Here is a 15,167-nt window from a genome sequence, read left to right on the forward strand (position 1 = left end):
GCCCGCCCAAGACCAGACTATGAAGACGCAATGCACGCATAACTGCGTGTCGAACCTGGACAGGCTGCGTAACCCGAACAAGACCGGGGGAGCAGGGAGCGGGAAAACAGGATTGTCAGGGAGTCCAGTGTCAGATTGTCAATGCGTCTGCAGCAGGATTCTAGCAGAGTATGCTGGACAGAGGTATTACCACCAGTAAAGTCATCCGCCGGTCTTGATTTCAAGAGACTGATTTTAGCACGCTATCCCTCTGTTCCTGTTGGTACAGCTGTTCGCGGCTGGAGATGTAGGATGTACCTAGCTATTATGCTAGGTTCCCGCGGAGCCAAGTTGATGGCTCTCGGGTCTTCTTACCTCTAGGGAGATAGTGTATTCGCAGCAGTCCATTACTTTGGCTGGTAGAGAGCACTGTTAGTAGCCAACCTAAGGACTCAAGGTAGAGAGTGGATCGATCCATTCAGTGGCTGGCCAGGGCCCTTACAGCTGGTATGGCAAAACAACACATCAGCAAAGGAAATATACACGAACAATAACTTGACTTTGACATAACAAGAGCACAGACATAGGCATAGGCATGGAGAGAACATAGACAATTGAGTATAAAGCGTGAGCGAAAGAAAGATACCTGCCCGAACCATTAAATAGAAAGAAAAAAAAACACATCGCGTCATCATAGCCAAAGAACTGACGCGGAGAAAGATATCCCCGATCGTCGTTCGGGCCTTGGTTTGATTTCGTACAGTACAAGACAAAATCCAGATATCCAGAACCAGATAGACATAACGTAGACACATCAAAGACATTAAATCATGAAATAGAGAGAGCCAACCAGTGAAAGTACCGCCAGAATGGTCTAGCGATGACAGAAGCAGAGTAGCGGAGCCGAAAAGGTCAAAAGACTGGTGCAAAAGAGCAGCGTGGGCGCTGGCTATGTACGGAAGTTTCATTGCGGACATGTTAGTGGTATGAGGCATTCGAAGGCTGTGGCCAGAGAGCAATCAAAAGCAGGAAGCTTTGGAGGACTTGGAGGAAGTCCTCCCGCGAGGTCCGAGCTCACCCCAGGAGATTTCCTGGCCGTGGACAGGGTCCGTGAAGGAAGTCCAGAAATCCATTTCTTCCAACCAGCGGGAGTAGGGTAACCAAATTAAATTATCATCATAATCCGTGGATAGTTTCCTCCTGGGAGACGGGGTGGGTTCCGGGAGAATCTGGGTTTTAGGCATCCTTCCAATGAAACAAGGGATGTAGAAAGGTCCAAGGATCTCGAAAAGAATTGTCCATGTCCGGAGAAATCATCTACCTCGTAAAGTCATAATCAAGCATCATAAAATGACAGTCATGGTGTGGCAAATTTCACACGGCGGCTACGCCTCTCATAGATGCGTTTCTCGGTGTCAAGATAGAGACGATCAAGATATTCCACGGCACTCGCGTCTTTGAGGATCTTAGCCACTTGGGTACCGGCAGAGATGAGCTGGAGAACATTTCGGTCATCCTTGATGGGTCGCGACTGGTGCTTGGCAGCATGTCTCATTTCCAGAGAGTTCTCCAGCACCGTAACCAGTTGCTTTATCTGCCCATTGTACAGAACCCTGGCGGGGATGCGACGCTTAGTCGCTAACCTTCTCAGAAGGTATACCCACTCAGTCCATTCCCGGTCTGATGGGACCCTCACCTCTCTCTTGTCTGGCTCAATCGGAATGGGGAATCGGTACTTCCCGAAGAAATCAAACGCGCACTGTGATAGCCGGTCGTTCACCGAGGCTAAGATTCGATCTTGCTCTGAGACATCAAGATTAGTAGGAAGATGAGGTAAGTCTCGCCCTTGGGCAGCAACCACTTGCGGTGAGGGCGGATCTAGGAACTGATGGGGACCATCAAACTCGTCACGGTTCGAGGGACGCCTCTGCGAGTGATACCGAACCGTTCCTTTGTACTTGTCTGTGGTACGGCGACCTTTTCTTTCGATGAGGTACTCCGCACTCTCAGACGGCCTATCAAGGCCGTAATCACGGTTTAGTGATTCGACCGGAAGGCGAGCGGGGTGGTTCAGTTCTCGATACATCGGGCTCGGGTGCGGTGGTAAGGGTCCCCTCGGAGAAAGAGAAATAGTTCCAGGTGAAGACACTGGGATGGCGCCATGAGGAAAGGAGAAGTCAAACTCTGGCGATACCAGCTTCGATGGCCTTGACGTTGGGACCTGCGTGTGCACCGAGCCAGGTTCAAGCCTTGGTGGGGACGGGAATGGTTTCGTACTGGGAAAGAACTTCAGCATCGGGCCTTCCGCAAGCGAAGTTCAAAAGACAGCAGTTGCCATGAAATACCTTGGCTGATAGATCAGCGGAGGCTCGCCAGAAGCTCCGTACATCCCCGGCTGCCGTGGGATCATGCCACTATTTCAAGGTGAGCATACAAGCTAATGAAATAACGTCACAGGAAAAAAAGGGCATTTTTTGGGAAGTAAATCCCCGTTGAAGCTAACCTATGACGAGACCACGTATCTGAGTCGGTGCTCAGTGAGTGTGCGTAAGTGCTGCTGCCTGTGCTCGAGCCGGAGAAGTACGACGACATTGCAGACACTGGGGGGTGAAGAACGAGAGGCATGTGTTGAAAGTACATAGAGAAGGTCGTAGAGTAAATGGAAGAGGAAGAGGGGTCTTTAATAAAAATCAGTCTCGTGTGCTCTATTAAGAGGCGCCTTGGCTATAACATGTGTATCAGACAAAAAGAGTTCATTAAATTGGCATGGCCATGAGGCATATATGTAACAGTCAGGGCACGAGCACAAATTCTCGAGGCGGCAGATAAGCTCTTCTGTCTCAGACCCACGAAGTGAGAGGGGAGGGGGCTGCTCCTCGTAGCCACTGACAAGGATGCCCGGACACACTCGAGAAGAATCTCGATTCGGGCAAGGAAGAAGCTGGGCATCAAAATTCAAAATAGCCTGGTCTATGGAGTCGTACACGGTGGTCAGCGGAGTCTAGGGTCAATCTCCACGGCCCAGTGGGTCGACACTGACAGGGTGGGAACAATAGATTCAACAGGCGGCGGTCACGATAAGTTGACGATGGAGATCGAGCAATCAACCAGAGCACTAGGTAGATCTTTGAGGCTAGACTAATTTGCCGCCTCCGTGTCCAACAGTCCATCAGGTGGGTAACTGCGGCGGCCATTGAGCGCGGTTTGACATGGATGAGCCTGAGGGAAACTCCAAGAATTTGCCCCCACAAGATGAACGTGGCCAGCTTTGGTAAGCTGATCTTACCATCAAATGAAAGAGGAATGAGGAGAAAGCAAGGGTCGAGATGGACGGTTAGGGTTTTGGGCAGCAATGGCAGAAGCTGGCAGGGCGCAAGCACCCGCTAGCAATCGGCACGACAGCGACCTTCCAAACCCAAACATTCTGGCCATTCGGAATCTCACAAGTTCGAATCATATTGTGACATCCCTGTATGTCTTTTCGATCTGGATTAGTTTACCTCCCGAGCCGACAATATCCACAACTCTGGGCGGCCTGAGATGGCGGACGGAGGCGGATACCATTGGGTACGCGCGAGTGACAGCCGAATATCAGCAGAGTAGCTGGCAAATCAATCGAAACCACTGACTCAGGTATGACTGTTTTCTGGAATCCGATGGTCCGGGTGCAAGGTTTCGACTGGTCAAGGGTGATCCAATACTCTGTACAGCTCTGAGCGTCCACGACGCATGGCTCCAGGCAATTGGCGAGCGCGAGCAAGACTTTTCAAGCTCAACGAATCACCGTATCACCGTCCCCTGTCTACTTGATGTTTCCCAAACACGAGGTGCGGTCGTCGTACAAGTTAGCGTTGAACAGCGTTGGGCAAGGAACACCGGCAATTGCTGCTGGAAACACAAGTTAACGATCAACAGTCGAAGATCCGGCGGAAGCCACCCAAGGTTGGGCCGGTCGCCCGTTGGATTTAGGAAGAAAGTGTGGAGATCATGGGATCTTCATGGTCCGGCCCTGATGGTGGGAGAGAGAGACTGTTTTGGAGAGTTGGGTTGGGCAGACATATGGCTGCATGTGTTGTTGCCCAAAAAGTCACAGGCTGAGATCGAACCGAGTCACCGTAAAAACGAAAGCGGATGGATAACGGCCCAATGATCTACCTAGGCCCTGCCAGAGTATTGGTCCTGGCGATGAGTCGCCGACATACTTCTGATTTGCGCATCTGATACTTGAGTCTGGGGCTTGAGGTCTGTCTGATGTAGATTGGCGCAGTTGGCGCCCTTGGAACATCGATTTGGTCACGTGACGCTTAGGTAAGTATCTTTTTCCTCTTTCGGAGCATGAGGTCTGTATATTCCAGTCACTACCTCCTTCTGTTAAGAATCTGCAACGAAGTGGCCCTAGCTGTGATGCCCAGATACGCATGCTCAATATAGTGGTATATCTACATCTACAATGCAAGCAAAACGATAATGACGACAAGGTTGAAACATCGAACGAGACTCATTGATCATTGCGCATATATAAGGAACGGACAATCAATTATGGCCACTAGCTGACTGCAAATGGGCGATCGTTGAGGAAGCCCGTAACATTGTGAGGTACCAGGTAAAGAAACCAGCCTGCGTCCTCCTACTTCCAGCATCCATGCCGGATCCAAGCCGCCTGATTCTCTAGATCCAGTCCAGAGTGCTCCAGTAATCTTTGATGGGCTTTGGCCCCCAGACGATAGTGTCTGGAGCACTAGCGACGACCTTCAGCTTGACGTACTGATCACCCTTGAAGAAGTACACGGTTCCATTTGAGCTACCGGGCTCAGGGAACGCCGCATCAACAGAGTCAAATCCGGCCTTGGTCAGACCAGGCCACTCCTTCGTGAGCTTCGCGGGACCGTACACGATCTTGTCCTGGTCGACGTTGATGCGCACATAGTTCACGCCGCGGAAGATGTACGCTTCGCCCGACTTGCCGGGGACAGGGAGTGCTGCGTCGATGGTGTCGAAGCCCGCCTGTCCGAGGCTGGTCAACTTCTCGGTGATGACCCATGGTCCGTCAAGGACCTTGTCGTCCTGAGAGTTTGGAACAAGCTTGATGCGGGCGAAACGCGAGCCGAAGAAGTAGTAGCCCTCGTCCTGGGTGCCTTCAACGGGGAGGACAGCCTCAACGGTGCCGAAGCCGATGGACTTGAGGGAGGGCCAGTGGTCGGAAATGGTGGCTGGGCCATAGGTGATCTTTTCGTCGGAGCCTCCTGGGACGAACTCGATGCGGGCGTAGCGGCGGCCTCCGAAGAAGTAGGCCTGCTGGATGCCCTTGTGGAAGAAAACGGCGTCGACCATGGTGGAAGGTAAGAGGCTCTTAAATGATTTGCTTGGAGATGAATGGAGCTCTAAAAGGTTGATGTTGATGATTCTGAATGTTGCCAGAGCCGGGACACACCAGGGTTCTTATAGACGAGGCAATCGACTCTTTGGATGATCTCTTGCGACTACCTTCTGGCGCAATGCTCTGGTCTTGCACCATCCTGCCTTGTTTCTGCTCGTCAGCAGAGAATACAGTTCCGGTCGATTCCATATCATGATATCATGAAGTTTGTAATAGACAAAGATCTGAGATCTATGCAAGGATCATCGCATTCCTTATGGGACTTTCAGTCAGAAGCTATCGCGTTTGCATCATGTGTTACAAGGAATGTGGCGAGTTGATGGAAAATATGCCCGTCATCCTTGAATCTCAAACAAAGATGATGTTATAGATGCAGCTTAGGTTGTATGTTTTCTTTTACGGAGTAACGAAGTGCCGCCAAACATTGTCATTACTTAGTTCGAGATCACATTGGCCAAAATCAAGTCAGAGCTATGATAGTCGAAGAGACGTAGAAGTTGAAAGAAGTGTCGATTACCAACTATACTAAGGAGGTATTGTAGAACATCAAACAAACAGCTTGATGGGCGGGAAATGTTGAGCGAGCTCATCGTGCGCACAGTTCCAACAAAGCAATTATGCTGCATCTGCAACCCCAGAGTAAGCATACACACATTTCCTTGACTAACAGATATTCGGTCGTTTGAAGATCTGAGGTTCAGTAACGTCAGATTCACAGGGATGATGCAAGAAGGGTAGTTGGAGGAGAGGCAAAGAAGCAAAGAAGCAAAGATGTCGTTGTCGCAAGGTGTTCCATGCAAAGGGCTCAAATTTCACATCACCAAACACCTAGTTATCCCAGTTCGTTTTGTCCCTTAGCATATGTGTCTTCTATTGAAAGCGCGGAGGTTTGGCGCAGTCGTAATCCTGTCCCAGCTAGGACTCGAAAGACGGCCATGTCCCAACGATTTTCAACCCTTGCCCTGCATGACAGCATCTACACCCGACTGCAGTCTGCTCTGCTTGCGCAAATCAATTTTGGTTGCTCAAAGTCTCTTGGGCACAGGACGACAAAGGACGAAGCATGAGACGATGCAAGAGGATAGCTATTCTTCCTTCTGCTTTATGGATGAGGGCAATTCGAATCCTATACGGCGAGCATAGTCCTGGACACCAGTGTCAATGCATGTTTAAGAGGTTCTAGGCCGGACATGAAAACGTACCTCGCAGCTTAAGCAAATCCCTTCGTCGATGCCGACTCGTACCCTTGTACCCCAATATGCGCCGAGCCTTCTCTCCATTCGCATATCGGACAGCGCATGCATCTTTGACACTCCCACGGCTCAGTTGTCGCTTTCCCGGAGATCCATGTTAGAGTTTCTGAAACCAGTCCAGTAAAGCAAGCCAACCATTTGGGAATGTGGGTCTCAAATGGCGGAGTGTGGCCAAAATGGGCCCATATCGCGAGACAGAAGTCCCTGAAGGCGATGGGCTCGTTGTTCTGGATGAAGAAAGCTTCCCCCGCGGCTGTCCTCGAGGATGCCAAGTTCTCTGCGCTAAAGCATGCGCATCTACGACGTTGGCGACGTACGTGACATCCCATAGGTTGGTTCCGTCCCCCTAACAAACGGCGTTTCCCCTTCTGCGATGCATGCATAAATTGCTGGGAGTAATTGGTAGTCGCCAAGCCCACAAAGGACGGAAGGCCGGAGAGCGCAAGTAGCCATTGCATCACTCGAGTATTGGAGGACCAAAGCCTCAGCCGCAGTCTAAAAGTCGATCCGTAGCACCGTCAGCAACTCTAAAAAGGTATGCCACAAATAGAGACAGAGGGCGCACATCTTGGATTCGCCGTAGATGAGAGATGTGCGAGGGGTGGGCCACTCCTCATTCGCGTTGGGCAGAGGCATTCCAAAATAGTCCGTCAGAACGCAACAGGTACTTGTGTAAATGAAAGTTCTCGATCCACTTTTCTTTGTTGCCTCCAGCATGTTCCTTGTGCCATCGACGTTGACGCGCCATACATGCTTCTCGAGTCTCCGCCCACACCTTTCAGTAAGCACTGGAACAATCCCCGCCGTATGCACGACCACATCTGGCCCTGTCTGCTGCAATGCTGTCGTAACCCCGTCGAGGTCGGTGATATCCACTTCAATGAAGTGCGCAGTGTCAGGCACGATATGGTCTGGGCCTGGTGGATGCAAGTCAAGGATTGTGATTACGCAGTTTCGATGCCGCTCTGCGAATTCTCTAGCGATGGCGGCACCAACAAAACCAGTGCCGCCTGAGATGACGACGCTTTTGATCGACGGCCAGCTTCCGGTCATGGCCAGCAGGCTCAGGGTAGCAGCTGTACCTTACTCCGGAGTAGCTGGCAAATCAATCGAAGCCACTGGCTAGATCGGGCAGATGCTCTTGTTTCGGAAGTAGTGCAATATCGACTCGCAAATAATTGCATCAAAGTACCGTTCTCAAACTACGGTACTTTGATGCAATTACTTGCGGAGTTGTAGGAAACCGCCGAGAGACGGCAACACCATCACAGGACGGAACCGCCAGTACCAAGCTCCGGCTAGATCTTACCTGGTATGAAGGTGCAGATGAAGAAAAGTACATGAAGTTACTTAGGTTAATATACACAGTAGCTGTTTATCCCAACAGTCGCACAGGAAGACATGAGAAGCGCGACTGACCAAACTCCGGATATAATGCAAGCCCATCGTACAGCACCCCTCTGGAGCGAATTTCAACGAGATCTACCTCTTCCACCAAATCATTATAAGACGCGACACAGGACAAGTCCTCCGAGCTTCTTCTCCACGCACTCCCGCGCTTCCTTGATACCCTTGTCTGTTGAGAGGTACAGACTCTCTCCGGGAGACCGCAGTCCCTCCACGTAACCACTCCTCTGTCCGCGAACGATCTCGCGCAGGCCAGCAACATCAAGGGTGAGTCGTCTCGTGGGCTTGCTGACCAACGAGATCTTTGAGAGCACCGGCTGACTTTGCCAGTACTTCAATCCTAGCCAAAGTCGCCTTGTAGCAACGTTGCTTTGTGTCACTGGCTCCACGGTGTATCCTTCCTCGTATGCGGTAGGAATTCCGAGCAGGTTGTGCATAGGGGGAGGTTCAGGACCTCCGCGGACAACAGATGAAATGAAACCGTCATTCTGAAGGGCGAGGCATAGCTTTAGGTGAAGATTGGAGTTGGGGATGGAAGTAAAGCCAAGACGAGCCTTGCTAGCATTGTTCAGATGCGAACAGACGTGGGCTAGGTTGACAAGAGACATGCTGAGCGGACCCGGTTGGCCGAAGGGACGGATGTTCTGAGACGAGTAAAGAGTCAGTGGAGAGACAGATGCGCGCGGATAACAATTGCATAGATACCTATGGAAGGATAATGCAGAGCAAGACGGGGTATCACCAACACTCAGCGGCCCAGCTCGGAATCTAGATGCCAATGACCTATTGAAGCTGTTAACTTGCGGGATGAATTTTTCGGAGAAACGATCGGACGGGGCCGGCTGATGCCTGTATATTAAGGCTACAATTTTACCGGTGCCTGTAGATCAAGGCCGCAATGAGGCATCTACCTACCATCGAATCATCTCCAGCTTCTAAGCGCCCTCATTGCCGCCGGTCTTCTGCAGATGCATATCACGGCCCAGTAGCAGCTTGGTAAGTGGCTTTACTTTATAAAGTTGCCTGTTCTCCTATTTCCCCTTCCCCGTCACCCTCTACGCGCCCTCATCCATTGCACTATACTAACCGCTATCATGCCTCCGCTACCAGGCGAGGAGCGAGTGCTGACCCTGTAAGTGCCATACCCCGCATGTCTTAGCTGCTATTGACAAGATGCAGCTTCGCCGACATTCATTATTACTTTGCGGCGCCAACTCCAAAGCCTCTCCTTCATCGCTTTGACAAGGGCTCGTATCTATATTTATACCACAATGCCAACCAGCGGAAGACAAGGCTTGAAGTAGCGAATAACCCTAGGACTCCTGGTCAGGATGCTTTCAACGGGGGTAAGCTGTCGCTAAATCTTATAGTCTCCAAAGCTAACAAATATCAAGCTCTTGATAATGTGCATATAAGCCATTCTACCAGATTTCCTTCTCTATGCACGATAACTGTGGACGGGCAGAGCCAGACACAAGGAGGATATGCATTCCCTCCGCCACCAAGCAGTGCAAACCCGTATGAATGGCAGCTGCCGACCAGTGATCCCCGCGGCGAGAATGCGATTCAGCGTCTGCATACTCTAGACATCTATTTCTGGACCCAGGGTGACGCAGACCAGTTTCTGGACCTGACCGAGCAATACCTGTCTCGCGCGCAGGTCGATACGGACAGAAATCCATTCCCACCTCCATCCGAGATCAACGCCACAAGCACTATCGTACAACAGCTAGAAAACGTGGCAATCACAGACCCTGCGTATCAAAACGGTCAAACCCGGAATTCTCAGTCAGAGGCAGTCGTCAGCCCTGCGCCCATCGGCCTCCCTCCGCCGCCGCCACCTCCACAAGGCGGCCCAAGCGGAACTCCAGCTTACCGGCATACCTCCTCCGTCAGCCCTCTTTCAGTTGAGCAGAAGAGAGACTCGGCCCAATTCACCCCTCTCCCATACAACCCTGCTGCGCCCGCCGCGCCGGAACCGATCAAGCATCGCGAGAAGACACCACCGCCTCCTGATGCTGGAGAAGGGACTGGCCTTGCCGCTGCCGTAGCGGCAGACCACGGCTATACAAACACATCCCAGACATCTGGGATAGGAGGGAGCTACATTGGACCTCCCCAACAAGGCCAGAGCCAGCCAACGCCTAACCCATACGGCCTCCCAGGAGCGTACGCCTCTCCACCACCCAGCGCAGGCCTCTCCTTCCCACCCCAACTCCAAGCCCCCATTCAAAGCCCGCCCACTACCCAGACACCGGTTCAAAGCCCACCAGGATCAACAGTCCCTTCGTATCCACCTGGCTATCTTCATGGCTACGCCCAGCCTCAGCAAGCCCCAGCCCAAGTCCAACAACAGCCCCCAAGCTTCTACGGCACCCAAGTTCCTTCGATAGGCGGGTACTCCAACTATTCATACGACCAAACTCAGTCTCAGCCGCATCACCACCACCACCATCACCATCATCAGTCAACACCCAGCCTCACATCTTCCGCGAGCGTCGGTGGCGGCACGCCAGGCTCCGAATACTCGATCCACAACCAGATGTACCGCCCCACTGAAGCAGAAGCCTCTTCTCACCTGCAGGACCACGCCAAGCTGGCGGTGCAGAACCCCGGTCAGCGGCCGAGGAAGCTGGAGGACTCAGCGTCTAGGGTCGAGAGCAGCGTGAATCGGTTCTTGAAGAAGTTGGAGAAGAAACTTTGATTTTATTTCCAATTTGCTTTCTTGACGAACGATAGGTGTTTGTAGCGCTTCGTATTAGTTTGACGGACCTTGAGCTAGTCGCTGGATGATCTGTTTGTAGCAAGTACATAGTTAGGGTTCTTACGTTCGGTCCTGATAACAGGCATTTTTCAGCTTGGGTATATGCTATGGTGTATGGTGTACCTCTTCTCAATTGACCTTTTTGATGTGAATGTTCCACCACCAATGGGCGGTTCTTCCTGTGAGCGTGTGCTTGAGCCAGGGTCTGAGCACCGCTACTGCAACCTAGTATCTGCAGGCGGCATTTACTGCAGATCCAGCAGTATCAACCCATATTACTGAATCAAGGCAAGAAAAACAAGCCGCGCCATAGACGGTAAGCAATTGTAACCGAGACCCGAGTCGATAAACCTAAGATATATCTATGCTATTCAAGAAGAGAAGAGAAAATAAATAAGAGAACTTCCAAAGTTAACCTGATCTCCAGAGATAGCCGAACATGTCTCGAGAGCGAGAGAATAAAGAAATGAAAAGCGGCCCTAACTCACTGGCACACTAGGTGCAAGAAGGCTCCAGTCCCGAGGATAAGCGGCACGGCAAGAGTTAAACTATGTGTAGCAAGGCGGGAAGATAATAAGTAAAAGGTGAACAGCCGGAAGAGGACGATGAACCAAGATACTCCTAGACAGGTTGATGCAAGTGCAAGACAAGATGCAAGGGAAAACGCTAAATCACCCAAGGATTTCAGATCCAACACCACTAAATGAAGGCACAACTGCCGCGTTGGTCTGTTGTGCTGCGTTGTAGCATAAGCATAAACCGTTTCCAAATGGGAAATAGAGACGAAATAGAAACAAAGCTGATGCAGAGGGTTGGCCTCTGGAACATGGACGTGAGAAGGGTATAACAAATATATCACAAGAATTGGAATGGAAAAAGGTTACAGACGGAAACTCGAGGTGACGTGCCTAAAAGGTATCGTCGTCATCGTTCAGCGACCATTTGCTGAGGTCAACATCATCAACGTCCAGCTCGTTCGAGTTGACAGGGTTTTCGCTGGTGATGTCGGGCTTCTCCTGGGCAACTATTGCGTTTGCTTCAGCGGTTTTGGTGGCGTTGGCTGTCTCAGTGGGCTTCTCAACGATCTCTGCAGCCGGAGCCAAGGTCTTCTCCTCCGTGTACTCGGGGAACGGCTCAGTAGCCTCTGCAGGCTCGACCTGCTCCTCGACGACTGCAGGTTCGGGCATTGCCGCATCGGTATCTTGCTCCGTAGTGGGCGTCACATCTGATTCATTTGACTTGCTATCCGTAGGCACAACCACGGGCTCAGCTAGCTCAGTAACGGCTTCCACAGCCTCGGCGATATCCGATTCAACAGCAGGAGCCTGTGCTGATGGGACGACGGTGGGCTCGGGAGTAGTTTCCTGCACGGTCTTCTGCTCGCTTCCGACTTGTACATCGACAGGCTGTTCTTCAACCTCGACAGGCTTTTGAGACACCACCTTTTCTTTCGTCGACTGGGTAGATCGCGTAGAAGGAATTCTTCTTGGTGCGCGAGCGACCTTGGTTCGAGGGGGGCTCTTGATGTCCAGTTTCTCGTGAGTTTTGCTAGCCGAGCTTGCTGTGGGACGCATCATTCTTGCCAGGAAGCCTTCGTCAACTGGCTTAGAGACAGTACTTGCACGGGAGTTGGAGCGGTCGCTTCCTGACGGAGGGGAGCGCGAGGCTGGTTTGCGAACACTTGACGCGCTAGGGGTGATTGCACGTTGGCGAGTTCCAGTCGCGCTCTTCAAGCTGGACGGCTTGCGCGATAGAGTAGTAGCACTTGACTTTGTGGTGGTAGCGGAGTTTGCAGGGCGTGCTGGCCTAGCCGTCGATGATGACCGGACATCGCTAGAACGAGCTGTTGACCGGGTGGTTTCGCGAACTGCCGGCTTTGTCGGGGCCTTGTTGGTCGTGGCAAGTGATGGGCGACTTGACTTGTGGACGGGGGCTTTCGCAGAGTCATTTTTCACAGTGGTAGTGGTCGTAGAGGGTCTAGAAATGCGCGTTTTAGGTTTCTCATTCTCAGTCTTGGTAGCCGCTGGCGTGCGCGATTGGCTTGAAGCCTTGGATGCAGCTTGCGTAGACTTGGTGGGAGCGGTCACTAATGGTTTCTTTGCGACTGTTTTTGTTTTCGCAGGCGCAACCGTAGGCGATGTGGAGGCTGGCTGGTTCTCCTTTGCGGGTGTCTCTTCTTTTCCTTTCGCCTCAACGGTATCTTTGGTGTCTTTCTCAGGTTCATTAACTTTCTGCGGGGTACCCAAGCCATTTGTCGGATCCTTGCTTTTGACGCTGCCGTCTAGGTCGTCGGAGCTGAAGCTCTTGACCCTAGACGGGGAAGGCATGCCTTCGCTTTGCGGGCTGACGCGCCGCAAGCCCAGGGCGGGACCTGGCGATCCTCCTTCAACAGCGACAAAGCTTGCGCGCACCTTGGACAGATTATCGGACCCGGCGGGAGATCGGTCTCGTGGGGGAGGAGGGGCGGTGGTTTGCTGGTTATTTTCGAACCTTGCTAGAAGGCTCTTCACACCTGGGTGGGCCATGGCTGTAGGTGTGGTCTGGATGAATGGAGATCAGTGGTGATCAAGGCCGGCTGGCCGAGGAGTTTGATAACGGCGCGGTGATAGCTGGGCTTCGAGTGGAATACACGCTGAAGTCGCGCTGCGTCGCGAAAGCCAGACAGGTTGGTGGAAGCGAGCGTAGCGGGGAAGAACGGCTATAAACAGTGGCACCAGTATGGTAAACAAATAAAGAGATTAATGACGAGCAAGGGCAGCCAGATGCGGTAACTCAGGGTCAGCGAGCATGATAGATAGAAAAGGCTCTAGAATAACCATGGAATGAACAAGTCAATAATTTAGATGAAGAGGAAGAAAGGAGAGAAGCTGACACAAGGCTAAAGCAGGAGTGGAGATGAGCCTGAGGCCATTCAGGGGTCGGATCCGCGGCTTCATCTGTTTCTTACTGTTTCACGACGACTGGCCTCCTCTATAATCTCGGCATTCTATCCTGTTACGTGACCGGAGTCATGGCGTCGCCACTATCGACCTCAATCTCATTTGTACAGCGCCTTATGGCCACTTGTCAACTTTTTCCTCATACCAGTATTAGGCTATCAAGGGGTTAAACGCCACCTCTAGTTGCCCCTTAGCATTGAATAATTGTCACTTCAGATGCTTCGTTTATTGCCTAGCACCTTTAGCCTAAATATGTGCGGACGTTATTATCGGTTGGTAATGGTATTCGCCCGGTTGCGGTCCAAATCGTGTCCAGTGAGCAAACAGGCGAACCATCGCCTTCAAGTGCAGCCCCAAAGGAGTATCGAGTCTTTTCGAGTTTTTGAAGTCGACTGCGAATATCTGCGGCATACTTCTTTCGTGACGCCGACAGTAAGCAGCCAAAGCGTCAGCGTTGGGTCGACGAGGCTTAATCAATAGCCTCCATTGCATTGCATAACCGCTGCAGATGCAATAACACCTGATTTTCGTCCGAACTCTGCAAGGTACAGCAGTGCTGCAGACCGGATGCAGGAACATATGGGTGAAATTCTGTTTATGTTTTGATTTGACAGGAATCGGTAAGTGAGCGGATGAGTTGGTCTACCTCTGTCGGGTTATTGCCAGGATGTGCCAGACGTTAGTGTCTGGAGCGACAGTTGTGCATTACCCATTTCAAAGCTCGCACGGCAAAGGGTGCAGGAAGGTTGGCATATCTCAGGCAATGGCCCAACTTATTTCTCTGGAGGATATCTCTTTTGAGAGAACTGGAGCGATATCAAAGGCATAACAACTGATAGATTCCACCCTGTGCATTTTAGCAAGAAACATGGTCAGAATTGCGGCCTGTTTGAAAACGAACCACTGAACCAGGCTTATTGCCTGCAATCTGGTTCATCGCGTATAAGTTCTGATTCTCTGATAAGCCGAGAAGCAGCGTTTATGTGCGGCGTCCAGGATAGCCAATCGTCAATCAAATGAGAGTAATAAACCGAGGCAGCGACTGCGCTCAGCGTGCCATAAGCCACTGCTAGTGAGACATTCAAACGGGTTTAAACTCCTTCGAAAGCTTTGGTATGGTTCGTAAGTAACAGCGGATACCAGCAGTCTCGATAGATACGGAACTTGTTTGATGTCGTATCCGAGAACACTAAAGTCTGTTAGAAAGGGTCTAAAGAGACACGTCTAGAAAGTCACATACTACGTTGAGGCAGCCATTGTGACTCCGCACTCGGAGTGACCGGGGAAACCGCAGACAGTAAGATGAAGGCCGAGACCGCTATAGCTGATGTTGACGGGTCCTGACTCCTGAGAGCAAGGTCGAGTCTCCATGCTCGGAGGAACATGGTCTCGAACAGGTGGAGATGTGTCACTTAGACCACACGCCGTTTCAGGCTGAGAAGCCGTGG

At 51.5% G+C, this 15,167-nt stretch overlaps 8 protein-coding genes across 8 annotated transcripts; 1 reads left to right on the forward strand and 7 right to left on the reverse strand.

The window, feature by feature from the left end:
- Positions 1-395: 395 nt before the first annotated feature.
- BDW74DRAFT_15920 (uncharacterized protein) lies at positions 396-1,155 on the reverse strand. The gene has a single exon (XM_073725433.1). It carries the CDS (start codon positions 972-974, stop codon positions 432-434), a length of 543 nt encoding a protein of 180 aa, XP_073584105.1. The 5' UTR covers positions 975-1,155; the 3' UTR covers positions 396-431.
- On the reverse strand, positions 1,156-2,975 carry BDW74DRAFT_15919 (uncharacterized protein). Its single transcript, XM_073725428.1, has 3 exons — positions 2,483-2,975; positions 2,325-2,393; positions 1,156-2,255 (listed from the first exon to the last, which is right to left on the reverse strand). Exons 1-3 carry the CDS (start codon positions 2,617-2,619, stop codon positions 1,337-1,339), a joined length of 1,125 nt encoding a protein of 374 aa, XP_073584106.1. The 5' UTR covers positions 2,620-2,975; the 3' UTR covers positions 1,156-1,336.
- Positions 2,976-4,523: 1,548 nt separating this feature from the next.
- BDW74DRAFT_15916 (uncharacterized protein) lies at positions 4,524-5,518 on the reverse strand. The gene has a single exon (XM_073725427.1). It carries the CDS (start codon positions 5,308-5,310, stop codon positions 4,648-4,650), a length of 663 nt encoding a protein of 220 aa, XP_073584107.1. The 5' UTR covers positions 5,311-5,518; the 3' UTR covers positions 4,524-4,647.
- A 317-nt stretch (positions 5,519-5,835) lies between these two features.
- On the reverse strand, positions 5,836-7,104 carry BDW74DRAFT_152545 (uncharacterized protein). The gene is made up of 2 exons (XM_073724387.1): positions 6,559-7,104; positions 5,836-6,501 (listed from the first exon to the last, which is right to left on the reverse strand). Exon 1 carries the CDS (start codon positions 7,065-7,067, stop codon positions 6,567-6,569), a length of 501 nt encoding a protein of 166 aa, XP_073584108.1. The 5' UTR covers positions 7,068-7,104; the 3' UTR covers positions 5,836-6,501; positions 6,559-6,566.
- BDW74DRAFT_15950 (NAD-dependent epimerase/dehydratase family protein) lies at positions 7,018-7,886 on the reverse strand. Its single transcript, XM_073725468.1, has one exon. The coding sequence runs from the start codon at positions 7,660-7,662 to the stop codon at positions 7,105-7,107; it is 558 nt and encodes a 185-aa protein (XP_073584109.1). The 5' UTR covers positions 7,663-7,886; the 3' UTR covers positions 7,018-7,104.
- On the reverse strand, positions 7,887-8,762 carry BDW74DRAFT_15949 (mitochondrial 37S ribosomal protein uS8m). The gene is made up of 2 exons (XM_073725465.1): positions 8,726-8,762; positions 7,887-8,669 (listed from the first exon to the last, which is right to left on the reverse strand). Exon 2 carries the CDS (start codon positions 8,622-8,624, stop codon positions 8,112-8,114), a length of 513 nt encoding a protein of 170 aa, XP_073584110.1. The 5' UTR covers positions 8,625-8,669; positions 8,726-8,762; the 3' UTR covers positions 7,887-8,111.
- Positions 8,763-9,046: 284 nt separating this feature from the next.
- Positions 9,047-10,801, forward strand: BDW74DRAFT_15971 (uncharacterized protein). The gene is made up of 3 exons (XM_073725498.1): positions 9,047-9,148; positions 9,196-9,362; positions 9,411-10,801. The coding sequence occupies exons 1-3, from the start codon at positions 9,111-9,113 to the stop codon at positions 10,718-10,720; spliced, it is 1,515 nt and encodes a 504-aa protein (XP_073584111.1). The 5' UTR covers positions 9,047-9,110; the 3' UTR covers positions 10,721-10,801.
- Positions 10,802-11,073: 272 nt separating this feature from the next.
- On the reverse strand, positions 11,074-13,629 carry BDW74DRAFT_15961 (uncharacterized protein). The gene has a single exon (XM_073725480.1). It carries the CDS (start codon positions 13,303-13,305, stop codon positions 11,689-11,691), a length of 1,617 nt encoding a protein of 538 aa, XP_073584112.1. The 5' UTR covers positions 13,306-13,629; the 3' UTR covers positions 11,074-11,688.
- Between the last annotated feature and the right edge of the window lie 1,538 nt (positions 13,630-15,167).

Source organism: Aspergillus multicolor (assembly GCF_047715735.1).
Source record: "Aspergillus multicolor strain CBS 133.54 unplaced genomic scaffold BDW74scaffold_11, whole genome shotgun sequence".
Classification (NCBI taxonomy): domain Eukaryota; kingdom Fungi; phylum Ascomycota; class Eurotiomycetes; order Eurotiales; family Aspergillaceae; genus Aspergillus; species Aspergillus multicolor.

Excerpts from the sequence above, each read along its gene's own strand:
- BDW74DRAFT_15920 (XM_073725433.1), bottom strand. The coding sequence starts at position 974 with ATGCCTCATACCACTAACATGTCCGCAATGAAACTTCCGTACATAGCC.
- BDW74DRAFT_15919 (XM_073725428.1), bottom strand. The coding sequence starts at position 2,619 with ATGTACTTTCAACACATGCCTCTCGTTCTTCACCCCCCAGTGTCTGCA. Across the intron at positions 2,394-2,482 it reads GATACGTGGTCTCGTCATAG|TGGCATGATCCCACGGCAGC; the intron begins GTTAGCTTCAAC and ends ACCTTGAAATAG. Across the intron at positions 2,256-2,324 it reads CCGCTGATCTATCAGCCAAG|TACGAAACCATTCCCGTCCC; the intron begins GTATTTCATGGC and ends GTTCTTTCCCAG.
- BDW74DRAFT_15916 (XM_073725427.1), bottom strand. The coding sequence starts at position 5,310 with ATGGTCGACGCCGTTTTCTTCCACAAGGGCATCCAGCAGGCCTACTTC.
- BDW74DRAFT_152545 (XM_073724387.1), bottom strand. The coding sequence starts at position 7,067 with ATGCAATGGCTACTTGCGCTCTCCGGCCTTCCGTCCTTTGTGGGCTTG.
- BDW74DRAFT_15950 (XM_073725468.1), bottom strand. The coding sequence starts at position 7,662 with ATGACCGGAAGCTGGCCGTCGATCAAAAGCGTCGTCATCTCAGGCGGC.
- BDW74DRAFT_15949 (XM_073725465.1), bottom strand. The coding sequence starts at position 8,624 with ATGTCTCTTGTCAACCTAGCCCACGTCTGTTCGCATCTGAACAATGCT.
- BDW74DRAFT_15971 (XM_073725498.1), top strand. The coding sequence starts at position 9,111 with ATGCCTCCGCTACCAGGCGAGGAGCGAGTGCTGACCCT. Across the intron at positions 9,149-9,195 it reads GAGGAGCGAGTGCTGACCCT|CTTCGCCGACATTCATTATT; the intron begins GTAAGTGCCATA and ends GACAAGATGCAG. Across the intron at positions 9,363-9,410 it reads TCAGGATGCTTTCAACGGGG|CTCTTGATAATGTGCATATA; the intron begins GTAAGCTGTCGC and ends ACAAATATCAAG.
- BDW74DRAFT_15961 (XM_073725480.1), bottom strand. The coding sequence starts at position 13,305 with ATGGCCCACCCAGGTGTGAAGAGCCTTCTAGCAAGGTTCGAAAATAAC.